Below are 23636 nucleotides of genomic sequence, written 5' to 3' on the forward strand. Positions count from 1 at the left end.
ATGCATGACATGACAGACAGTACAAAGCGTTTTGTGAAGCTATAGATCGTACATTGTGGCTTCACATTGTTCACAATTTCAAACTGATCAGTAGCTGGATACCAGAGTAAACCTAAAGTCTTAATATCCTCATTGGTATCAAGCCATAAGGGTAATCGTGTCTCTCATGACTCAGTGGATATTTTCGAGGAGTTCCATACTGTTGCTGCACCATTTCCATGGCGAAAAACCACCTTTCTTTGACAGCACTGAGAGATCTTGCTGGATTTTAATTTCAGCCTCTACTGTATCACAGCCTGAGATACAATCATCCACAAAGAAATCATTAGCAAGAATGTTTGCTGCCTTGTTACATTCACCCACTTCACGAGTTAATTGTAACATTCATTGTAGACAAGAATACTCACTTAGGTCATTCCCAACTTAACTTTCTCTAATCAATATTCCTGCAGTGGTACAGATCTATCACCCCTCCACAATATTAATTGGTAGGCACGATCTCCATCTGTTAACAGAACTTGACGACGCATCTTCTCTCATCAGCTGTGAAGGCAATCTGAAGCACGTGGAAGTGTGACATTATGGGGCAGCAATCCTGTTGAATGGTTGGTCTGACCATTATGAAACAGTTTAGTGACAAATTAGTGCTTGTTTTGATCAAACAATTAAAAACCACTCATCTTGGTAGTCAAGCTGGCTTCCTTACATCATGATGAGGCATTAATATGAAGTGGCAGTGGCTGTAACTAATGGTTCCATAAGTCTTAACTCTTCATATGCTTTCATAAACTCTGTGTATCTTTTCTGAAGCTTTAGCTGTCTCCCTAGTTTCTGTTCAATCTGAGAAAAGTGTTTTATCACAGCGTGGAATGAATCGCCTAATTGACATGGCTCTTTGCGAAGCAGGAGACTGACAATGAATCTGCCAGTGGAACCTTTCATTTTGTGTTCCACAAAGTGTACTTCGCATTTTCCTCTTCTTTCATAATTATATTGCAATTTAATTCTGCTATCTTCCAGAATTTCTTTAAGTGTGTTTGAACATCAGAGTCAGTTCTTATGAAGCATGACACAACCAGCCACTTTGACGAGCTGGTGTGATCTGCTGCTTGATACTATCCTGACATTACCCAATCTAGTTCTGTCTCCTGTAGAACATGATGATCAGCTCCTCTGGAAATATCCTTAACTTTTGAATATGTTGCCAAAATTCTGCTCCTAGTAATATGTTGATCTTTCCAGGTGATAAAAACTCTGGCCCAGCAATTCGTACATTTGGCAAGTTCCACACTATTTGTTCAGGCAAAGTGTCAGTTATCTTCAGCAAAACTAAACATTTGACAGACAACAAAGTTGCTTATGCAAAAGCTAACTAGTGCATATATCCAGTTTTGTTTCTTAGTGGTTTGCACCTATTCCTCGAATAAGTACTCTGCCATGCCACCTTGCAAGTCTAAGGGACGTGCACGTGCTTCCACTATGAAGCATGAATGCAACCCAGAATCTAACAGTATTACAAGTCTGCCATTTTCCACTGCTATCTTGCAATTTTACTCTCACTGTCGTAAGGAGCACTTGTTGGCTGTGCTGATCTTCAGTCAACAGTAATTCTAGATTCTTGACGGACGTTTGTCATTGTGTTTGTGTTGCATGTCTGTTCCATCTTGTGTGCATTACAATTCTGCAGGTAGCAATGTGTGGTGTCTTCCACAAGTATGACAGCTAATAGAGTTGCAATCACAAGCCCTGTAATCAATCTTCACACAGTTGTTGTGCATCACAATGGCTTTGTGTTCCCTGCATGTGCCTTGTTTTAAAATTTGCTGCACCTGTGCAACATGTGAGGCTGGTAGTATGACACATGCTACGAGTATGAAATGGAATAATCACACAGGTTCAGTCATGGTTGAAGCAGGTGATAGAGTGTGGTTTGACAGTAGAATACTGGGGAAATGAAATCTGTCTACAATGGAGAGGGCATACAAATCACTTGTGTGACTAATTCTAGAATATTGCTCAAGTATGTAGGACCCATACCAAATAGGACTAACAGAGGCTATTGAACCTATGCAGAGAAGAGCAGAACGAATGGTTATATGTTTGTTTGACTCATTTGAGAGTGTCACAAAGATGCAGAAGAAACTGAACATGCAGACCCTTGAAGATAGAATTGCTATCATTTTCTCCAGAAATCTCAAAAACCGTATTCTATGTCCGTCTATGTCTCCAAACAATTTGAGCTGTGACTGCACGTCCTCGTACTTTATCACGATCTATGTCAACTGTTCTAGCCAGACAGTAATAGCCAATGAGTCCGATTAGCATGTTATGTCGAATTCGTTTGCAAACTTTAATAATCATATGACGCTTACTTTCACCACCGAGCGTGTAATAACAAATTTCTTTCATAAGACTTTCACAGAAAGCTAGTGGTGGTAGGCAACAGCAGAAGAAGCAGTTGCAATGAATGGGAATTATAGGAAGCAGGATAATCGGACCATGTTGTGTCATGTTGATGCCGCGGGCTGCATCTCCATGTTTCTTTGAAATTCATTGCTGCAGTTCTGCCGATGGATAGCTGCCACTGTGCATTACTTCGTCAAATCCATTATAATCTGGCCCAGAAGGACAAAAATGTTAGCGCGTGCAGATGGAAATGTAAACAGTAAATGTTACCAGAGAACCAGGAATTTAGCAACGTATAATGGCTCAGTTCATTCAGATTGTAATGAATGACAAAAGCTGTTACAGAATCTCTTATTATTCACAACTGACATGCAGATATTTGCCATATAACATACATGACATGCAAAACAAGAGCTTGTGACATGGACCGACTGGGACTCTATTCACCACTGTTCTTCCTTGCAGCTGCAGTGTACCATTAGGCACCATCAGGGGTAGCCTGCTCGTCATTGTCTCTCAGACACAGATAATTCCAGAGAGGGTAGCACTCTCCAGTGACTCGGTCAAATTTAGCAACCAAAGAGTAATCATCGTTGCTATAACTAACTCATGATCACTCGTACCAATTTCAATGTGGAGATCCTTAAGAGGCCAGGTGTATTTGCTGCAATGATGTTTTCTCATGCCCACCACTAAAAAAACTGTAATTACCCCAATCAAATGTTGAGGATTAAAGTCTTCAATGATGACAGTACAACTAAGGAACATTTGCATTAGTAGTCTATGGGTTCCTATTAAGTTTTTAGTTACATCTGTTTATGACGTGGGCAATAAAAGCTGGCAAGAATACACTTATGCCCACACTTTATACCAAGTCTTGTCCAAACTATGGCTTTGTTTCTATCTCGGTGGATTAAATTTGTCTACTTTGACGGGTCACCTCCATTTTCCAGTAGCCAAAGAGTTTAAAAAGTGTGTGTTGTCGTTCCCAGGGCCTGCAGCAACATAAATCTGATTTCTTCTTCTAATATTTTGGCTGAATACTGTCCAGCCATCTTCAGAGTGATGCGATTGATGCGCCAGCACTTGCTACGTCCTTTTAAACCCACGAACCATACCACTGCACATGCAGCCACTGATACAGAAGCTGTCAGAGACTTTGATCAGCAGCGAAGAGGTATGATACATGCACGACATTAGATCTATGGCTGCATGGTCGATCCATGCCGTGATATCGATGTATCACTGTGAGCTTCATCATCTTTGTGAATTTATTACAGAAATTGCCGGATTCCATGATTTGTCCAAGATGAAGCTTCTACCTCTATTAATTAAATTCATTGCCAACCGAATTCCTAAAATTTCGACATTACCATACACCATAGAGTGCCCAGTATCAATACAGTGCTCTGCTACAGCAGATTTATTAGGGTGTAAGAGCTGGGTATACCTGCGGTGCTCTGTGCATCTCTCCTGGAGTAGGTGTCATCTGTCTGATGTATGAACGGCAGCACTCACAGGGGATCTTATAAACCCCAGGCTTCCGAAGCACCAAATCATCTTTGATGGAACCCAAGAGTGCTGCTGTCTTAGGTGGAGAGTGAAAAATAATTTTCACTTTGTGTTTACTGAGGATCCGTCCTATTTTAGATGATAGGCTTCCCATGTGTGGCAGAAACGCTTTGGATTTAAAACTTTCTGTGTCTTCTTCCGCTTTTCTTATACCCACTGTTGGTTTCATTTGTAGTGCCTTGTGTATCTGCTGTGCTTCAAAAATGCCACTGTTTTAATGTTTCGTGATGGCTATCACGATAAAATGAACAGTTTACAGAGTGACAGCACAAACCAGAAGATCAGTAAAGACAAGACCAACCAGGTGGTAGGGAAGACTACTTCGCTTCTGAACACCTCCCCCTTTCCACCAGAAGTTGTGCGAAGATTGAAACCAAGTGCTTTATGGAATTCCCAAGAATGTGTTCCTCTGTGTCCGATACTAACATTAGCTCTCCAACCTATGATTGTGCCAAACACTCAGCGTCATTATTAAGGCCTCTGGTGGGAAAATGCGCCCATCACATACTCAACTCTGCGGACTTCATTGGCAAACTGAAATCACTCCAACTGAACAATTATGATATATTTGTCAGCTTCGATGTAGTGTCATCGTTAAAACATTTCTCTTTTGGAATCATTGTTTCTCACTGGAAAAACTTTTGATAAAGAGATTTCAGGTTTGTCTGAACATGTTTTGACCTTGACATATTTTTTTATTTGGTAACAAATTTTATAAACATACTGACAGTGTCGCCACGGATAGTCCTTTGTCACCGTTGGTGGCCAATTTTTTTATTAGATTAGATTTATGGAGGACTTTAAGGAGAAGGCGCTGGAATCTGCTAGCTTGAAGCCCGCATTGTTTTGGAGGTATGTTGATGACACATTTGTAACATGATCCCACGTGAAGACAAAGAATTTTTAAATCATTTGAATTTCATCCACATTCAAACTCAGTTCATGATGGAAATCGAAAAAGATGGATACTTGCCATTTTTGGATGTTTTGGTACGGCACAAATATGATGGCACTTAGGGACATACAGTATACCGAAAACCAACCCATACAATCTAATATTTACATGCAAATAGCTGTCACCATCCTTTGCAGACAATGAGTGTACTCACAACTCTGGTATACAGGGCATGTCACTGCTGATGAGAGCAATTTAGAGGACGAGCTTCTACACCTGAATAGAGGTTTTTGAAGCCAATGGGTACACTCTACAGCAGATACATAAGGCACTACAAACGAAACCAACAGAGGGTATAAGAAAAGCAGAAAAGACAAAGTTTTAAATCCGAAGCTTTTTTGCCATACATGGGAAGCGTATTATCAAAAATAGGACAGATCCTCAGTAAAAACACAAAGTGAAAGTGATTTTTCACCCTCCGCCAAAGATAGCAACACTCCTGGGTTCCATTAAAGATGAACTGGTGCTTCAGAAGCCTGTGGTTTATAAGATCCCCTGTGAGAGTGGCCATTCATACATCAGACAGATGACACCTACAGTCCAGGAGAGATGCACAGAGCACTGCAGTTACACCCGGTTCTTACAACCTAATAAATCTGAGGTGGCAGAGCATTATATTGATACTGGGAACTCTATGGTGTATGGTAACGTCAAAATTTTAGCCTCGATTTCATCTTGCTGGGACTCAGCAGTGAAAGAAGCAATTGAAATTCAGTTGGCAACGAATTTAATTAATAGAGATAGCAGCTTCATCTTGGACAATTCATGGAAACCGGCAATTTCTGTAATAAACTCACAAAGACGTCGCTATGGTGCAGCTCGCAGCGATATCACGGTATGGATCGACCGCGCAGCCATAGATCTAATTCCATTCATATGTCATACCTCTTTGCCACCAATAAAAGTCTCTGGCACCCTGTGTATCAGTGGCTGCACATTCAGTGGTGTGGTCCGTGGGTTTAAAAGTGCGTAGCAAGTGCTGGAGCATCAGTCACCTCGGCACACTCTGAAGATGGTTGGGTGGTATTCAGATGGAATATTAGAAGAAGTCAGATTTATGCGACTGCATGTCCGAATTTTTATGGAACAGTCTGTGCCGAAAAATATAAAGATGCACAATAAGTTAAAATTAGACAGTAAAAGCACAAATAGGGGTTAGCCGTAGACTGGCCGTGCCCCCCCCCCCCCCCAAAAAAAAAAAATCCTGACTGTAGTAACACTAATCTGAAGTATAGTGTGATCTCTAAATTAGGTTGGAAGGTGATTTGTTTGCTGCTTTGTGAAGCCAACAAAAAGGAGATATTGGCTGTGGTGACAGGCTGATCCATAGCATAGCCTGATGTCTATGTTTGTGGCATACGTAATAAACTTTGTTATAAAAACTAAAACTGAAGATGAATTTGAAAAGTTGTATTATTTTACACATAAAGATCAAACTATTACTTTGGAATGTTTTATTTACACTTACTGACTCACCACTTATTACTTCACAATTTTGTCTTTGGGGGCTGTTTGCTTCAGATTATACTAGGCCATTGTTAAATCAGTTACATATTCTTGTCTTTAATGTTTCACTTCCTATCACCATTCTTCCACCAATATCCAAACTCTCTATTGTTGCTAAATCCTTGGTTGCATATTGTCACCTACAATATAGCAACATTAAATCATTTTATGTTGGCACATAGAAGTAAAATGGTCAGAATTAATGGCAAATAAAAAATATGTTACACTTGCTTATACATCAGTTGGTCTCAGCCCAAGAGAAGTATGCAAAAGACTTTGTATTGAGGCAGCCACGGCCCGGATATATCATTTTGAAGACAAAGTCGCTTCAGATGTACATACTTTATGTATTTGAAAAAAAGATATAGCTCCTAATGTAGGTTATAACCAGTCAACAATTTCGACACTACTGAAAAAATGAAAGGAGAATGGGAATGTTGATCGTGAGAGAAGAAGAAGTAGATAAAGGAAGTCTGTCAAACATGACAAGATACTGAAAAGACTTTCTCTGGTGTATCTTCCTCCATCATCAGCTGAAAAGCAATACTGGGAAGAAATTTGTGACATCTTAGTAACCAGCAGAACTGTTATAAACAGACTGCTGAAAGCTGGAATCACTGGCTGCTGACCTACTTTACTGACAAAAACAATGTGATAATAGTGGCTAAAAAGGATAAAAGCAAATGTGACACCAACACCAGAGATATATAACAGAGTAATCTGTTCAAATGAGACTCCAATGGCAAAAAGTTCGTGCATCACAGACCAGATGAAGAATTTTGTTTCTTCATGTGTAAAGCAGACAAACAAACATCCAGCATGACAGATCGTCTGGGAATGTATTTCTACCCATGGAGCATGTCACGTGGACTTCAGAAATGGCACTGTCAGTGCAAATGAGTAAATCAGCATCCTTGAAAGAAAGAATATGACCACAACAAGACAAATTTGGGGAGGTTTCCAGCTGCATTTTTTCGATGTCTGTATCAAGCACAAAGCAGATGCTGTTACAACTTAATTGTTAAGCATTTCTACATGTCAAGGTAAAACTTTCCCTGGACAAAATAAGAGTTCAAGTGTTACAATAGCTTGAGAATAACTCTGGTCACAATCCCATCGAGAATTGTTGGAAGATTATGAGAACGCTGTCACAAAAAAGAAGCCATGGATTAGACAGAAACTGCTGGAAACTCTTCTGCGTTTATGAACTAATGAACTGGGTAAAGAATACATTTAAAAGTTCAGTCTCTCAATGCCTACACGAAACAAGGCACATCGACAACCTATGAAGTAATAAATTGCAACTGTGTTAGGGCGTAAAATTAACATTCAGTTTTTCTTCCGAGATTAACACTCTGAGTTCAGAGGGGGAAAAAAATATCTGCAACTCCATTCGGTGGTGCAAGAAAGTGCTAAAATGTAAATTTTAAGGTGGGAAACAAGTAAATTTACCAGGGATATTCAATGATTGTAACAAAAGTACTGAATTACAGAAGGTTATGCAACAAATAATTCCACCATTGCACATACAATAGGAAAAATATGCAAGGATAGGCGCACAAAATAACACTTTCTGTGCACTGAACAACTGAAGTTTCGTTTAAAGTTATGTATAGCAAGATCCCACAACCATCGAGTTCTTAAAATATGTCTCGGATGTAAACATTAGGCTTTCATATCGGTCTATTTGTTACCACAATAGGATTTTCAGGTACTGCATTCTTTGCTTCGCCAGCTCACAAGCAAGTTGTCACCTGTCACCTGGCAACCTAACGTAGACCTCGGACTGTGCTACAGATCAGTCTGCCGCCACAACTAAGATTTCGTTGAGGGGGCGGGGGGGGGGTGTTTCAATACGTTGAGGGGGCGGGGGGGGGGGTGTTTCAATACGTAACATGTGGAAGGTCTTGCAATAAATAATTCCACCACTGAAAAATAGGCTACGGAAAATTTATGGCTTAGCAGACTAAATAACTCTTCCCAAGTACTGCACAACATAAGTGTCTACGATTTGATGGAATGTAGAGAGTGTGACTGAAAATGCATGAATGGACGCTTCACTACATCTTTTAGCAAGGAATACCCCGACCCTGTCAGGGAAGTATTCACACCAACAAACAGAACAAACGGTGACTGTAACTCAATACATAACGGCGAATCCAACCACTTGCACAGATGGAACTTAAAGTTGCCAGTTAAGATGAGCTCGAAGTATCTGGTATCTCGACATCACCACTGAAACTCAATTAACCACGTCCGCGAGCACAACAGATGTTACTTTTTACTATAACGATAATAATGCCAACGAGGTAAAAGTTTACGTTTTAGCAACATAACACAAAGATAACGCGACAAGGAATCCGCCTCCGTAAATTGTCACTCAACTTACAATAAAAGTACGCCAATTATTTATTGCGATATTATACAATATATTTAAAGAAACACTTTCATCTTATGTGCAGCAAATAACTTTCACATAGCCTATCGGTTGGAAATCAAAGCAACAGAACTGTCATCACATACCCAAGTCAGCTTTTGTTAGCTCTTCATCGAAGAATTCACCCACAGTCCTTATAACTGAGGGGACTTCTTTTGAAAACTTTCTGTCGGAACAATCCTTCAAACGCAATAACACCCTTTCCAATTCACCCGCCATCACATTGTACACAGTTATAACAAAACAACAACTCTTACGTCAGTGACTACGTTTCAAAGATCTTGGCTTCTGCAGATACTTCTCTATCGCTGACCAATCAGTGGCGAGCAACTAAATTGAAGTAGTCACAACATTGGTGATGCTCCAGCGTCAGACAACAGGCTGTACTGCGCACGGGCAGCTACGATGACGTAGGCAGCCCGTGCTTGGTGCTTGCTCTGCTCATACGCTTTTCGCCGCATTTGTGTGTGGAATTTCGTGCGTGGTGGGGCATCACGTGACGATGTGCAGCCCAGCGGCGTGTTGTTGGAGGCCTGAGAGCTGTATCTGGAGCAAATGTTTTATCAATTCTACCCAGATAAGGAATACAAATGAGGAAGCAGTTCTTGGCGCATTATTTATTTCAAAACTAAACTCTACAGCTCAAAGTACCATAATATTTTGCTATGTGATGACTTTGACTTTTTTTTTAATTCGTACTCTGCAATATTGTTATGTAGCATTTCCAATCAGGTTTACATCTACACATCACTGCAAAAAGCTACTAAAAAGATGGAATACAAAATTTCTTGCCGAAAAAATAACAGTTTCTTGTGTAGCTTACACCAGAGTAAACCGGGTCTAGTGAAGCAGGGGATACAACGCGTCGGCTTTGAACAATCACGTCATACCTTAGTCATAGATATTAATTTCTTCACTTCGAGGCATAGATAATAAAACAGTTCTGTGTTCTAATAAGCGCTATTATTAAAATAATTGAATGTGAATCTAAAAGCGATCGCTTGATATTAGTTAAATTATTAAATGTGTGATTTAATTAAGTTAATTGTTTGTTTCTTATTCAGACGACGCTTAGTATTTTTCGTAATGATATTGAGGTAATACATCTCGTGAGATGTATGTCAGTTGTATCTCGAAACGAAACTGTTTGGCAGTTGTATCTCGGAACGAAACTGGAACTATATTGCAGTACGGGATACAAGTTTAGCGTACGTCGATTTCTTAGTTATAAGTAGCATTACTGTCCTGTTGTTCACTTGAACTATGTATCCTTCGCTTCAGTAAACCCTAAATGAAACACGGGATATAAATTTTAGTTGTGATGGGGGTTTCGGAAGTACACATTCGAAAATGTCATACTGATACTAGACCTGGAAAACGAAAAAAGATCGCCAGCTGCCAAATTTCTGTTACGTACTACGCAACACCAAAATACACATATTGGTGGAATAAAAAAGTGAAATATGGCAAAATAATGAAATATAGGTAAAGAAGCAGATGGAAAAGAGAACTTACCACACGGAAATATCGACGAATAACGGAAGCTCGGCTAGACAGAAAGTAATGAAAATCACACGCCCACACTCACAACATTACGAAACCTCTCTCTCTCTCTTCCATACACACACACACATTCTCCAACCCCCCTTCCCTCCCCCCCCCCCCTTAAATTAACTGAGATGTTTGGGATGGTACATTTTACCCACATGTTTAATGAAACATTTAAACGGGCAATATGTCCGCGAAATGCTTTGTCCCCAAGAATACTCGTCTAGAAGGCTTTGAAGAGTCGAAATCTGGCGTTTCCCTTTCCCTATGAGAGATTTTACTGCTGACCAGTACCCCTCTATGCTGTTAGTGCAGGCGCCTGTCGATAGAGATCTAAATTCAATGTTGTGGTTTACTACAAGATGTTCGTAACCCCTATCCCCTAAATCCCTAAAAGAAGAAAACCCGTCTGAAATAACAATACAGCCCTCTGCAACCAGATCTTCAATTAACCTAACCAAAACGTCCTTACTTCTATTTGGTACTACTCTAAACACTACATCATCACAATGCTGACCTGAAACTACTGCCCCCCACACCCATAATCCCACCGGAGGTTCCCCCCTATTGTATTTCGTTTTCCCAAAATGAGATTCGTCAATTTCGACCATAACGCCTGCCCCCCCCCCCCCCCCTAACGGCCCCCTATATTTCGTATATTCCCCACAAACCTCCCTACAAAACAAGTACCAGTTTACTATGGTACGCTTACTGACACGATATTCATGCACACACAGCCACACAGGATATCTTCAACACCAACAATATGTGATTTTCGTGATGTATCTCAGGGTGAGCTTAGATTTCTCGAACCACGTCCCTCGTCTAATGGATCGCCACAACCGATCTTTGCTGCAGCGCCATACGAATAAGTCGTGATTACGGCGACTTGATACACTCGTGAGGCGCATATGTTCGCCGCACTCACGACATTGAACGTATTCCGCAATGAGACCACACATTTGCAAGAAGCAAATTGTGGTCAACATCCCAGCTAGCACTCAAGCTTATTTCAAGGTGGATATTGAGTTTAGGTTCAGTTGAAAATTCAAGATTGAAAAATCAACCTGTTACACAGCTTGTTTCAAGGTGGGTATTGAGTTTAGGTTCAGTTGAAAATTCAAGATTGAAAAATCAACCTGTTACACAGTTTACATCAAGCTGTAAAAATTTAGCTTGAATTAAAATAATTTTCCCAAGCTTGAAATAAACTGTAATTTCCCTGGAAGGCTGTACAGCAGATGCGCGCGCAGCATTGCTTCCATAGACGTCCACGGGAAGCGCCACAAGCGTTTATAAGCCGTGACGTAAGGGTGTTGTGTGTGACGTCATGACGGCGCGGAGTTTGGTTTGAGTGTGGCTGTCTCCAGTTCTGTTTTATCTTGTTTTATTTACTTTCCTGAGCCTTGCTATGTTTACGGCCATTTTACCTTTGTGACGCGCGTTAATGGTTGTGGTTTGTTGACAAGTTTGTTTTATACTAGAAAACAGTTTGGTACGTTAATGTTACAAATGTTAAATATTACGTAATGTAAAGTTACGTTTACGGCCATTTTACCTTTGTGACGCCCGTTAATGGTTGTGTTGTGTTGTGTTGTGTTGACAAGTTTGTTTTATACTAGAAAACAGTTCGGTACGTTAATGTTACAAATGTTAAATATTACGTAACGTAAAGGAATACCATATTCTTTTCGGTGGAAAAATTGAGCCTGGATAAAAGTGAAATGGATTACGAGCTAAGAATACATATTACAAGTTGTTGAGCAAAAAGAGGTCATTTTAACTTAACTCTCTAATACGTGGCACAAATAAATTAAAACTTCTTCATAATTTTTTCACACCATTTCCATTCTGATATTTATTTAATTAATTAGGTTCAATAAATTCAGATTAATATTTATATAGCTTAAAACAAGCTGTAAATACCAGGCTGTATTCCACGTGTGTAGATACAGCTGGAGCCAAGCTTGATAAGTCAAGCTTGAAATATAGCTTGAACTCTGCCAACTTTGATGTTTGTTTCAAGCTTGAATCCAGCTAACAGGCCTGAATATTCCAGCTTTGATCAAGCTTATATACTTGAACTTTACAGCTGGAAACAAGTTTGAAACCGGCTTACTGTGCTATCTGGGATGTCTTGGCCCATGACTTCCCTTAAATCGTCCAGATTCATTGGGATGGACAAAACCATTCCTATAAACGAAAATAAGACACTACAAATTGTTCTATAATAAAAAACTAATAATCCACATTAACTCAATATCATTAAGAAAAATATTAAGTACCGTCTGAATAAGAATCAAACAATTAACTTAATTAAATCACACGTTTAATGATTTATCGAATATCAAGCGATCGCTTTTAGATTCACATTCAATTATTTTAATGATAGCTCTTATTAGAACACAGAACTGCTTTATTATCTATGCCTCGGAGTGAAGACATTACTATCTACACTCCTGGAAATGGAAAAAAGAACACATTGACACCGGTGTCAGACCCACCATACTTGCTCCGGACACTGTGAGAGGGCTGTACAAGCAATGATCACACGCACGGCACAGTGGACACACCAGGAACCGCGGTGTTGGCCGTCGAATGGCGCTAGCTGCGCAGCATTTGTGCACCGCCGCCGTCAGTGTCAGCCAGTTTGCCGTGGCATACGGAGCTCCATCGCAGTCTTTAACACTGGTAGCATGCCGCGACAGTGTGGACGTGAACCGTATGTGCAGTTGACGGACTTTGAGCGAGGGCGTATAGTGGGCATGCGGGAGGCCGGGTGGACGTACCGCCGAATTGCTCAACACGTGGGGCGTGAGGTCTCCACAGTACATCGATGTTGTCGCCAGTGGTCGGCGGAAGGTGCACGTGCCCGTCGACCTGGGACCGGACCGCAGCGACGCACGGATGCACGCCAAGACCGTAGGATCCTACGCAGTGCCGTAGGGGACCGCACCGCCACTTCCCAGCAAATTAGGGACACTGTTGCTCCTGGGGTATCGGCGAGGACCATTCGCAACCGTCTCCATGAAGCTGGGCTACGGTCCCGCACACCGTTAGGCCGTCTTCCGCTCACGCCCCAACATCGTGCAGCCCGCCTCCTGTGGTGTCGCGACAGGCGTGAATGGAGGGACGAATGGAGACGTGTCGTCTTCAGCGATGAGAGTCGCTTCTGCCTTGGTGCCAATGATGGTCGTATGCGTGTTTGGCGCCGTACAGGTGAGCGCCACAATCAGGACTGCATACGACCGAGGCACACAGGGCCCACACCCGGCATCATGGTGTGGGGAGCGATCTCCTACACTGGCTGTACACCACTGGTGATCGTCGAGGGGACACTGAATAGTGCACGGTACATCCAAACCGTCATCGAACCCATCGTTCTACCATTCCTAGACCGGCAAGGGAACTTGCTGTTCCAACAGGACAATGCACGTCCGCATGTATCCCGTGCCACCCAACGTGCTCTAGAAGGTGTAAGTCAACTACCCTGGCCAGCAAGATCTCCGGATCTGTCCCCCATTGAGCATGTTTGGGACTGGATGAAGCGTCGTCTCACGCGGTCTGCACGTCCAGCACGAACGCTGGTCCAACTGAGGCGCCAGGTGGAAATGGCATGGCAAGCCGTTCCACAGGACTACATCCAGCATCTCTACGATCGTCTCCATGGGAGAATAGCAGCCTGCATTGCTGCGAAAGGTGGATATACACTGTACTAGTGCCGACATTGTGCATGCTCTGTTGCCTGTGCCTATGTGCCTGTGGTTCTGTCAGTGTGATCATGTGATGTATCTGACCCCAGGAATGTGTCAATAAAGTTTCCCCTTCCTGGGACAATGAATTCACGGTGTTCTTATTTCAATTTCCAGGAGTGTATGACTAAGGAATGACGTCATTGTTCAAAGCCGACGGGGTTGTATCCCCTGCTTCACTAGACCCAGCAGTGGTTACATGGCAGTAAAGTTGTACAACTCTGTACCACCACACATCACTAATGCCAAATCGAAGGATAAGTTCAAACAGTCAATCGAACAACTGCTATTAGAAACCCCTTTGTATTCAATCAGAAAATTTCTTTCAAACGAAAATAACAGAAGCAAAGAGACAAAGTACACTAAAAGAAAAATGTACACAGGTATAGAGAAAAAGTAAAATGTGTTAACTTCTTAACAGCATTGTTTTATCTAAAGATTTGGTTTTTATACAGTACCATTGCTGTTAATTTTTTTTATAAATGTAAACAAAACATGATCTAGAATATGTATGTGTTATGTGACTGTGTTATACCACATATATAAAATGATGGACCCATACCATAGAACTATTGCAATTAAATGTTCTGTAATTTAGGTATATAGATTATGTATGCCTCATAAAATCTGTTCCGTTTACAATATCAAAAATTTTGTAACTATGGTGTTAACTTCCAGAAATGTTGTGGCTTAAGTTTATTAGTTATCTCAGCAAAACTATAGTTAGAATCAGTAAAAGTAATGTATTTTATTGGAAAACTGACACAGCAAATATGTACTTGGACTTACTCCATAGATGCACATCATAAGTTGCTAAATAAATCCTTTGCATGATCTATGAGCAAGTTACTGTAGCAGAACTTCTAACATATTGTGTTTCGGCTAGTTTATCCTTGAAGAGGAGTAGCCCTATACTTTACCTGCATTTATTGTAAATTAACTCTGTTTTCGAGTTGGCCAACAGCTATCATTAATCATCTTGGGGTTGAAGCTCTTTTCTTCTGTGTTTTCTTTAACAATATCTATGATTTAGGATAGGGTCCGCCTTTAGAAAAACACATTTTTTGTCTTTTAACCCAAATGTGTTTCACTGCAGTTGCAGCATCTCCAGTGGGGTTTAATTTTCCATCTGTTAAAGATAAAAAATGTTCTTAGCTGTTTGTATACATGTAGCTATTACCGTAAAATGGGGTGACTTTGTGACAAGTTTTGCATGTTTTCACTCGTACACTGATCAATTTTTAACATAAACTGAAACGGATGGCATCATAAGATAGCTACAACCTTCCTTTACAAGATTATGTCTTCAAAAAAATTTGTATCTTTTTTATGAACGACTATATAAAGGGAAAACTCTGTCACAAAGTCACCCCACCCTGTGGGGTGACTTTGTGACAACATTGTTTTTGGGTTACGTACAAAGTATGGGAAAAAAATAATGTCACAATTTTGACCAATCAAAAAGTATATTTAATCAATGTACATGTGTTTGATGCTTTGGTAGAGCTACATCATTTTTACAAGTGATGAAAAAGGAGCTCCCTAATCTAGATTTTTCACCTCAAAGAACCCTCGCTTTCCTACCGGTCTTGGGGGGTCGATAGTGTACAAAACTTCTTCTTTGGAGTACAGAATAGCATCTTCTTTAGTAGGCCACTTCCAGAACATCTTGGTCCTCTCCATAACGCTGACAATGTAGCCCTCTTGTTTTTCTTCAGTCACCCTTCCTGGAAAAAGTTTCCCTTCAAAGTCCACCACTACAAAATCATCCACTTTGAAAACGTTTTTTTTCAGGAGCCATGCTGTCGATTCCCAAGACGTCTTTATCATTTGGAATCACTTTTGTGGGAGACATTTCAGGTTCTGAATCCTCCAAACAGCTGAAAGATTCATCCAGCACGTCGGGGTCACTGGGATCTTCATCTGTCCAGTTCCTCTCTCTGCTGTTGTCTTCATCTGAAGAGCTTTCTTCAGATATCTCACCTGCCAGTACAGCCTTTTCCTTGGATCCGCTGGGTCTGGAGGAAGTGCTGGCTTTTGTGTTCTTCCCTTTCGGCTGTTCCGCCCTACTGGCTTCGATTTCTGCACTGGAGATACTTATGCCTGCTGGAACAGTGAGCCTTCTCCTTCTCTTGGGGGCCCGGCATCCTGTAACCTCTTCTCTCTTCTTCTACAGTTCTTCTATGAAGATCTCACCAACCACTCCTGATAAGGACTGTAGGCTCTCTTCCAAGACGGCCTTCAGGAGTCTTTGGAGGACTTCCATTTTGTTAAGCGGAAAAATCCCAGTCTTCCTAAATCCTGACTGGAGATTTTTTATGATGTTCTCCTGCAGCTTGTCCATCATTTTCTTTAACAGACCAGGCAGTTCATCTTTTGGAACTGATGTGCACCAGCTACCAGATGTCGATTGCTTCCAATCTGACAAAATTTCACGCCAAATCAGTTTTAGAACTCTGAATATGGCAACATCTAGCGGTTGCAGTAGATGTGTTGCATTTGGTGGGAGTGCGATAAATTTTATCCCATACTTTTCGCAGAGTCGAATAACCTCTAGGTTAATATGCGAACTCAAATTATCGCCAATAAGAACTTTTTGGCCATCTTGTTGTTTCAGTATGGGGAGCATAAGATTGATGAACCAGTCCTCAAACACTTGGTGATCAAACCATCCAGATTTAGTACGATTGTAGCGGGCTCCTTCAGGTCCATTTTCGGTCCAGGTCGACCACATGTTCTCGGCCTTATAATTTACGTATAGTGGAGCCAACTGTCCTGCGGCGTTCCCACAGACCATAATCGAAGTACACGCTTTGGAACAATTTTGTATCCGCTCTGGATATTTTGCTCCTCTTCTGACCAACACTTTTTTGCTTCCCGGATCGTCCTGGACGTTCGTTTCGTCGTAATTCCAAATTTTTTCTGGCGGAAGACCCTCTAACTCCTTCTCTAAATGCTCAAAATATGAGTAAATCACTTCAGTATCAGTCGCAGCTCTTGCATATGTGATATTTTTGGCGACACGTTCAGAGAGAACATACTTATGCCGCTTCATAAATGACATGGCCCACTCTCTCCCAGGAAAGTTTCCATTTCCAAACACGGGAACTTTTCTTCCGGTTCGATCTAGATATGATTTGACGACACAGCGCAAATCAAGTAATGTCATTGGGAAACCATAAGATGCCATTGCAATGGAATGAGCAACGAATGTATCCTCTTCTTCTTTTGTAAAAATAGGTTGACCCCCATGCTGTCTTTTAGGTTTGACTGTCTCTGAGTTTGAGGTGGTCGAACGTTTTATCTCTTTGGTTTTGTTCCACAATGTGTTTCGATGAATATTGAACCTAAAAGCAGAGAAAAAGAACGTATAAAACATACATACCAGTATGGTATAATTCAGAAAAAAATACCATACCTTTTAAAAGATGTTTAATAGAAAAAATGCCAAAAATATCAGTATTTTACGAAGGTAGGTTTAAAATTTGCATAAATGCTTCCTTTACAAATGCCAGAACTTGCAAATTGGTGTAAAAACCCGTTTTATGACAGTAAAGTTTGTAACAAAATAAAGGAATGTAGGTAACTTCCTGGTGTACATAGCTGTATTTTGCTCCCTATTCAAGCAGAAGAATTTGCTTAAAAACGCCAAACAGATGGTCATCTAAACGTCTATTTTAGCCTTACAGTATCCAATAAAACGTTTACTTCCTGTGTGACAGTGTATGAAAAATTAAAGAACTGCCACTAACCTTTCAGATGCTGCTCGCAGGGTCATTTTCTTTGTTAAAACCAATTTAACGGCTTTATCTAACGTCTCTGGAGAGTAATTTCTATAGGCTCTTGCACCCAACTTCCTTTTATAAGACCTCATCTTCTTTTCAGTGCTTGAAAGACAAAAAAATGTGATAAAATATAACCTAAAACCATGGTGGGGTGACTTTGTGACAAGTTGGGATGTCACAAAGTCGCCACACAAAGTGCGTGCATTTCAGTTTTTGTCTCATATGTTCAACAAACATGGCTTGATTTAATCGATATTCTACAATAATTTGCCCAACATATTAACAAACAAATGTACATACCTGTTTTAGTTGCGTCCTTAACATAAACGTTTTCACAATATAAAGCTTCCCTCGTTTTACGAAAACGTAAATAACAGCGTTTCTAAGCAACGGCGTCGGAAGGAACTATGCGTGTGCAGAAGCTTCACCCTGCTGCCGCTACGTGGCGTGGCATGTCTGACAAACGAAATGCGTGGTTCAGCTCTTTCCTGAGACGAGCGGTCGCGGCGCGAGATTTAAAATACGAAAACTCGATCCCTTGTCACAAAGTCACCCCACCAGTCACAAAGTCGCCCCATTTTACGGTAGTTTTTAAATCATGGTTACAGATATTTGAAAAAAACACAGAAATTACGAATTCATACCTTTTTACCACATGGTGTGGTTTTTCTGATGTGTTGTGTTTCTACAATGACCGTTTTTTGCACAGTTTGTCATCTGCAACCACTTACACCTTAAAGTAGACAAATTGTTTAAGCCAAAATTACGATTTGAAAACTTGTTATTTCTATGTCTGAAATTATTTAATTCTATGTATGTGTCTATTTACATAATGTTTCACTTACGTTTTTCTTTAATCATCTTCATCACTGTTGAACACTATACAGGGTGGTCAGAAAGTGTCTGAAACGCTTGTAGTGATGTTGTAGGGAAAGTTGTACTGCGACATAAATGTTTAAAAAAAAATTCGATACGTTGCGCCGTTTCCGAGCTATTTAGCATAGAATTTAGCCAATCGGGGCGTCGCGCGCTCATACTCAAGCGGTCTGCCAGGGGCGGTGTTGCCCAACGAGTGCTTTGTCTCGTTTGCTGAAACTTGAATTTATGCGCGCGACGATCTGATTGGCTAACTTCAATGTTAAATAACTCGGAAACGGCGCAACGTATCGCATTTTTTTTCTTAACATTTATATCTCAGTACAATCTGCCCTACAACATCACGACAAGCGTTTCAGACATTTTCTGACCACCCTGAATATTGAGTTGTCACTGTCACTGTCACTGTAACTGTTTCACTGCTTTACCAACTGTAAAAACAAACATGGCGGGCAGTGGAACAATTGAAGATGTAAAAACAAGATGGCTGACAGTGGAACAGTTGAAGGTGTTCCTGGCGGTTGTTCTGAATCTTTCAGAGGTGTTACTGATTCTTTGTGTGTGTGTGAAAAGGGAGGGGTAGGGGTAGGGAGAGAGGGTGGCATTAGGTTTAGGGATTTATTTTTATTATTTTTTTTTATTTGTGTGTGTGTGTGTGTGTGTGTGTGTGTGTGTGTGTGTGTGAAGGGAGGGGGCGGGAAGAGAGAGAGAGGGGGGGGTTGCATTTTTTTTATTATTATTTTATTTTGTGTGTGTGGGGGTGGGGACGGTGGGGGGGGGGGTGAGAGCTCTATTGGTTGGTCTTGTCTAATAATTACTTGAGGGCAGAGAACAGAGTGCCATTGCAGAGAGCTGTGTATTCATTTATCACTTGTCTGCCTTTCACTTTGGCTATTTGTATCTGATAATTTTCTTCAATTATTAGCTTTTGTGGGGGGCTGTTGCTGCATTTGAGAATTTTCAAATCCGTACTGATGTTTGTTGGGTTATGTTTCATGTCCATGAGGTGGTCAGCAAATGTGGAATGACAGCTGTTACTTTTTAATGCTCTTCTGTGTTCTGTGTATCTGGTATTAAAGTTTCTGCTTGGCTGCCCTATATAAACTGCTTCAGTCCTGGTATGTTAGTTGGTAAATACCAGATGTGTTGTGTTTGTCTGTGCTTGTGTTGGTTTTTCTTAATTTTCTCTGTGTTGAGTTGCCTGTCCTGTAGGCTATTTTTACCCCTTGTTTTTTTGAGTATGTTACCTATTCTGTGGACTGCCTTGTTGTTATAGGTGAGAGTGAATAATCTGTTTGTCATTGTGGGTGTTTCCTGTTCATGTGTGCTCATGAGTGGGTTCTGTGTGTTTGTAAGTTGATAGGGTGGCTTTTGATTTTGTGTGTTGGGTGTACTTTTTAATTTTGTTTTAATTTTGTGGTTCAGTTTATCTATAGTGTTTGTGTTATATCGATTCTCTGCTGCTATTTGTCTGATTGTCTGCAATTCATTCTTATAGTTGTTTTCAGTGACTGAGGTTTTGTTCAGTCTGTGTAGCGTATATTGGAAGCTGGCTAGTTTGTGTGTAATCTGATGATTAGAGTCTTTGTGAATGGCTGTGCTAGTGGTGGTCACTTTCCTGAATATAGATAATTGTTGTTGGTTGTTGTTTCTGTATATTGTGAGGTCAAGAAAGTTTAATCTTTTGTCATGTTCTATTTCTACAGTGAATTTTATTTTTGGTTGTACTTATATCACTGTGGAGTTGTTGGATGCGACTTGGTGTTTCATCTATAAGGCATATGATATTTGTATTTGTATTTTTATTGATCCAGGCAATCATAGTATTGTACAGCTGTACATACGATATTGGACAGGTCAAGAGAGCTATTTACAAGTAATTTTTACAAATTGATTTTTACATTATTTTGTAGCAAGGAAATTATCTATCTTAAACAAAACAGTTAATACAAATCATAGAATTGTGAGGTTGTACATATGATATTGGACAGGTCAAGAGAAGATATTTGCAAGTAATTTTTAATAAATTGATTTTACATTATTTTGCAATGAGGAAATTAGCTATCTTTAACAAAACTGTAAATACAAATGTTGTATGGTAAAATAAAAACAGCCAATATAAATGTAATAGTAAAGTAGTCCAGTGTATTTCATAGACATGCACAGTATATAATAATCCAGTATATTTCATAGACATGCACAGTATATAATTTTCAGACCTAATTGAACATTTATCATAAAATTGTTTACATTTTTAACCCCTTTCAAAAAAATGATCAACTGCATAAAAGCAATGGTCCAAGAGATATTTTTTTAACTTATGTGTGAAGGCTCTTGGGTTCTTTGTTGCTTTGATTTCATTTGGTAAATTATTATACATTTGTATTCCAACATTTAAAACACTTTTTTGGTAGCAGGTAGTTCTGGACTGAATCGTATGTAGCTCAGATTGCTGCATAGTTATGAATATCTACATTGAATTTTAGTGTGCAGTCATTGTTTAACAGGTATGACTTGACAAATGAGATGATATTATAAATGTAAGCAGAGGGCAGTGTCAAAATGCCATTTGTTCTGAAATGTTGATGATTCGTTATGTCTTAGATATTTGAAAATATATCTACCTCCAGGTGAGTTCCCCCAAAATGATTCCATACTGTAATGTAGAATGCAAGTAAGCATAATATACATGTATGAGAACAGATTTTGTGATTGATCTTTTGACTATCCTTAAAATGTAACACACAGTTGATAGCTTTTTTGAGATATAATTTGTGCGAGTCTCCCACTTAAGATTTTCTTCAAGCCATATGCCAAGAAACTTGACAGAGTCCACACACATAAGCTCTTGGTTATTTAGAATCACATCAGGCATTTCTTGTTTTTGGGATGAGAGTCTGAAGTTGATGTATGTTGTTTTCTGTATGTTTATAATCAGTTTGTTCTCGTTGAACCATTTGCTAAGTGACAACATAAGTGGTTTAATTTTTTGGTTGTGGTCCTCTGTATCAGTACCTGTTATTAGTATATTCGTGTCATCGGCAAATAGTGTGGTATGTCTTGTAGCCAGCTTCGTGCTTATATCAATGTATAGCAGAAACAGTATGGGTCCCAGGATTGAGCCTTGTGGCACACCATATCTAATAGGCATTGTGTCAGAGAAGTGGACAGTAGATTGATGGGTGGATGTATTCTTTTTTTCAAAATTAATTTCAACTTTTGGAAATCTGTTTGACAGGTAAGATTCTAACCATTTATTTGCAATTCCTCTTATACCTTTATTTGCTAACTTCTTAAGGAGTATGGTATGGTCAATTACATCAAAGGCTTTGGATAAATCTAAAAAGATACCAGTAGTGATTTCCTTATTATCCAGTGCTTTTAAGGTTTCGTTGAGATACTCATAAATAGCTGTGGTAGTTGTCTTTTGCTTTCTAAAACCATGCTGGTGTTTTGTTAAATAGATAGTTTATTAGTAAAGTCTTCCAATCTGGTGTAAAATAATTTTTCAAATATTTTTGAGAATGAGCTGAGTTGTGCTGTGGGCCTATATTTGGCTACATCATTTTTAAAGCCCTTTTTGTGAAGTGGGGTAATTTTAGAAGTCTTTGGTAGGTCAGGGAAAACTCCATTTGTAAAGGATGCATTTATTATGTGCGTTAGGGGTTCTACGATGTATTCTCTACATTTCTTTACAATTAAATCAGGAATGTTGTCACTACTACTGGAGTACTTATCCTTTAGTCCTTTTATAGCTGTAAGTATTTCAGTATTGGAGACTTTGTGAAGAAGCATTGATGCCTGTACTGGTATGGTTTCTATTAGTGTTTGGTGTTGAGTATTTGGTCTGTGGCAGTTGTTCTTTATCAGGTTTTCTGCTATTTTGCTAAAATAGTCATTAAACCATTTACTATTTTTTGGGGATCTGATGTGACTTCATCATTTAGGTTTAGTTTTAATGTTTTGTTTACAACATGCTGCTTACTGTTTGTTTCATTTTTTACAACTGTCCACAAGCCTTTCATTTTATTGTTAGATTCCTTTATAAATTTATCATTCTATAATTTTTTTGCTTGTTGGATAACTTTTCTGTAGATTGCAAAATAGGACTTACAATATGACCTAAACTGATCATCGACGTCATGGTGTTTCATGTGATTTTTTTAAGTCACGCTTTTTTTGGCTGGAAATCCATATCCCTTTTGTTACCCATGAGTTTGAGTGTTTGTTTCCAATTTTCCTGGATTTCAGTGGAAATGCGGTATTGAAGTGGTGGAGAAAAGGTTTCATGGAAGGAATTAAATATGTAGTTTACATCATTTTCTTTATAGACCTCTGCCCAGTTTTCAGCCCTTGACAGATAGTTAAAAAGCCTTATATTATCATCATTAAATTGACTTTGTATTTTAGTTATTGTGGGATACTGTCCTATGTAATTTAAGTTCACTGTTAGTATTTGGGCTTCATGGTTACTGTAACCTGTGCTGATGACTTCGATTGAGTGGTGTAGTTTGTCTGCGTTTATGAAAATCTGATCTAGAGCTGTTTTTGAATTTTTTGTGATCCTGGTTGGTGTGTTTACAGTTGGGGATAGGTTGAATGAATTTGTAATATTTAACAATTCATCTTTGTTTTTTCCAGGTGTGAGGAAGCCGATATTAAAACCTCCACTTAATAATAGATTTTTGTTTAGTGAGTGAATTTTTGTGAGTAGTGCTTCGAGGGAGTGTTTGAAGGTTTGGATGTTCCCATCAGGGGCTCTATATACATTCAGTACCAATAGGTTATAGTCTGTTAAG

The 23636-nt window shown here is 39.7% G+C and overlaps 2 protein-coding genes across 2 annotated transcripts in view; both read right to left on the reverse strand.

Moving 5' to 3' along the window:
- Positions 1 to 8977, reverse strand: part of LOC126226731 (DNA-dependent protein kinase catalytic subunit-like) — a 563510-nt gene extending 554533 nt beyond the window's left edge. The window contains exons 1-2 of the mRNA XM_049942233.1: positions 8963 to 8977; positions 6402 to 6579 (exon numbers count right to left, since the gene is read on the reverse strand). The gene's annotated coding sequence lies outside the window, so the exon portion shown is untranslated. The remainder of the gene's footprint in view (positions 1 to 6401; positions 6580 to 8962) is intronic.
- A 6656-nt stretch (positions 8978 to 15633) lies between these two features.
- Positions 15634 to 18538, reverse strand: LOC126238145 (uncharacterized). Its single transcript, XM_049947771.1, has 3 exons — positions 18262 to 18538; positions 17929 to 18063; positions 15634 to 17523 (listed from the first exon to the last, which is right to left on the reverse strand). Exons 2-3 carry the CDS (start codon positions 18048 to 18050, stop codon positions 16347 to 16349), a joined length of 1299 nt encoding a protein of 432 aa, XP_049803728.1. The 5' UTR covers positions 18051 to 18063; positions 18262 to 18538; the 3' UTR covers positions 15634 to 16346.
- Between the last annotated feature and the right edge of the window lie 5098 nt (positions 18539 to 23636).

This window comes from Schistocerca nitens, chromosome 1 (genome assembly GCF_023898315.1).
Source record: "Schistocerca nitens isolate TAMUIC-IGC-003100 chromosome 1, iqSchNite1.1, whole genome shotgun sequence".
NCBI lineage: Eukaryota > Metazoa > Arthropoda > Insecta > Orthoptera > Acrididae > Schistocerca > Schistocerca nitens.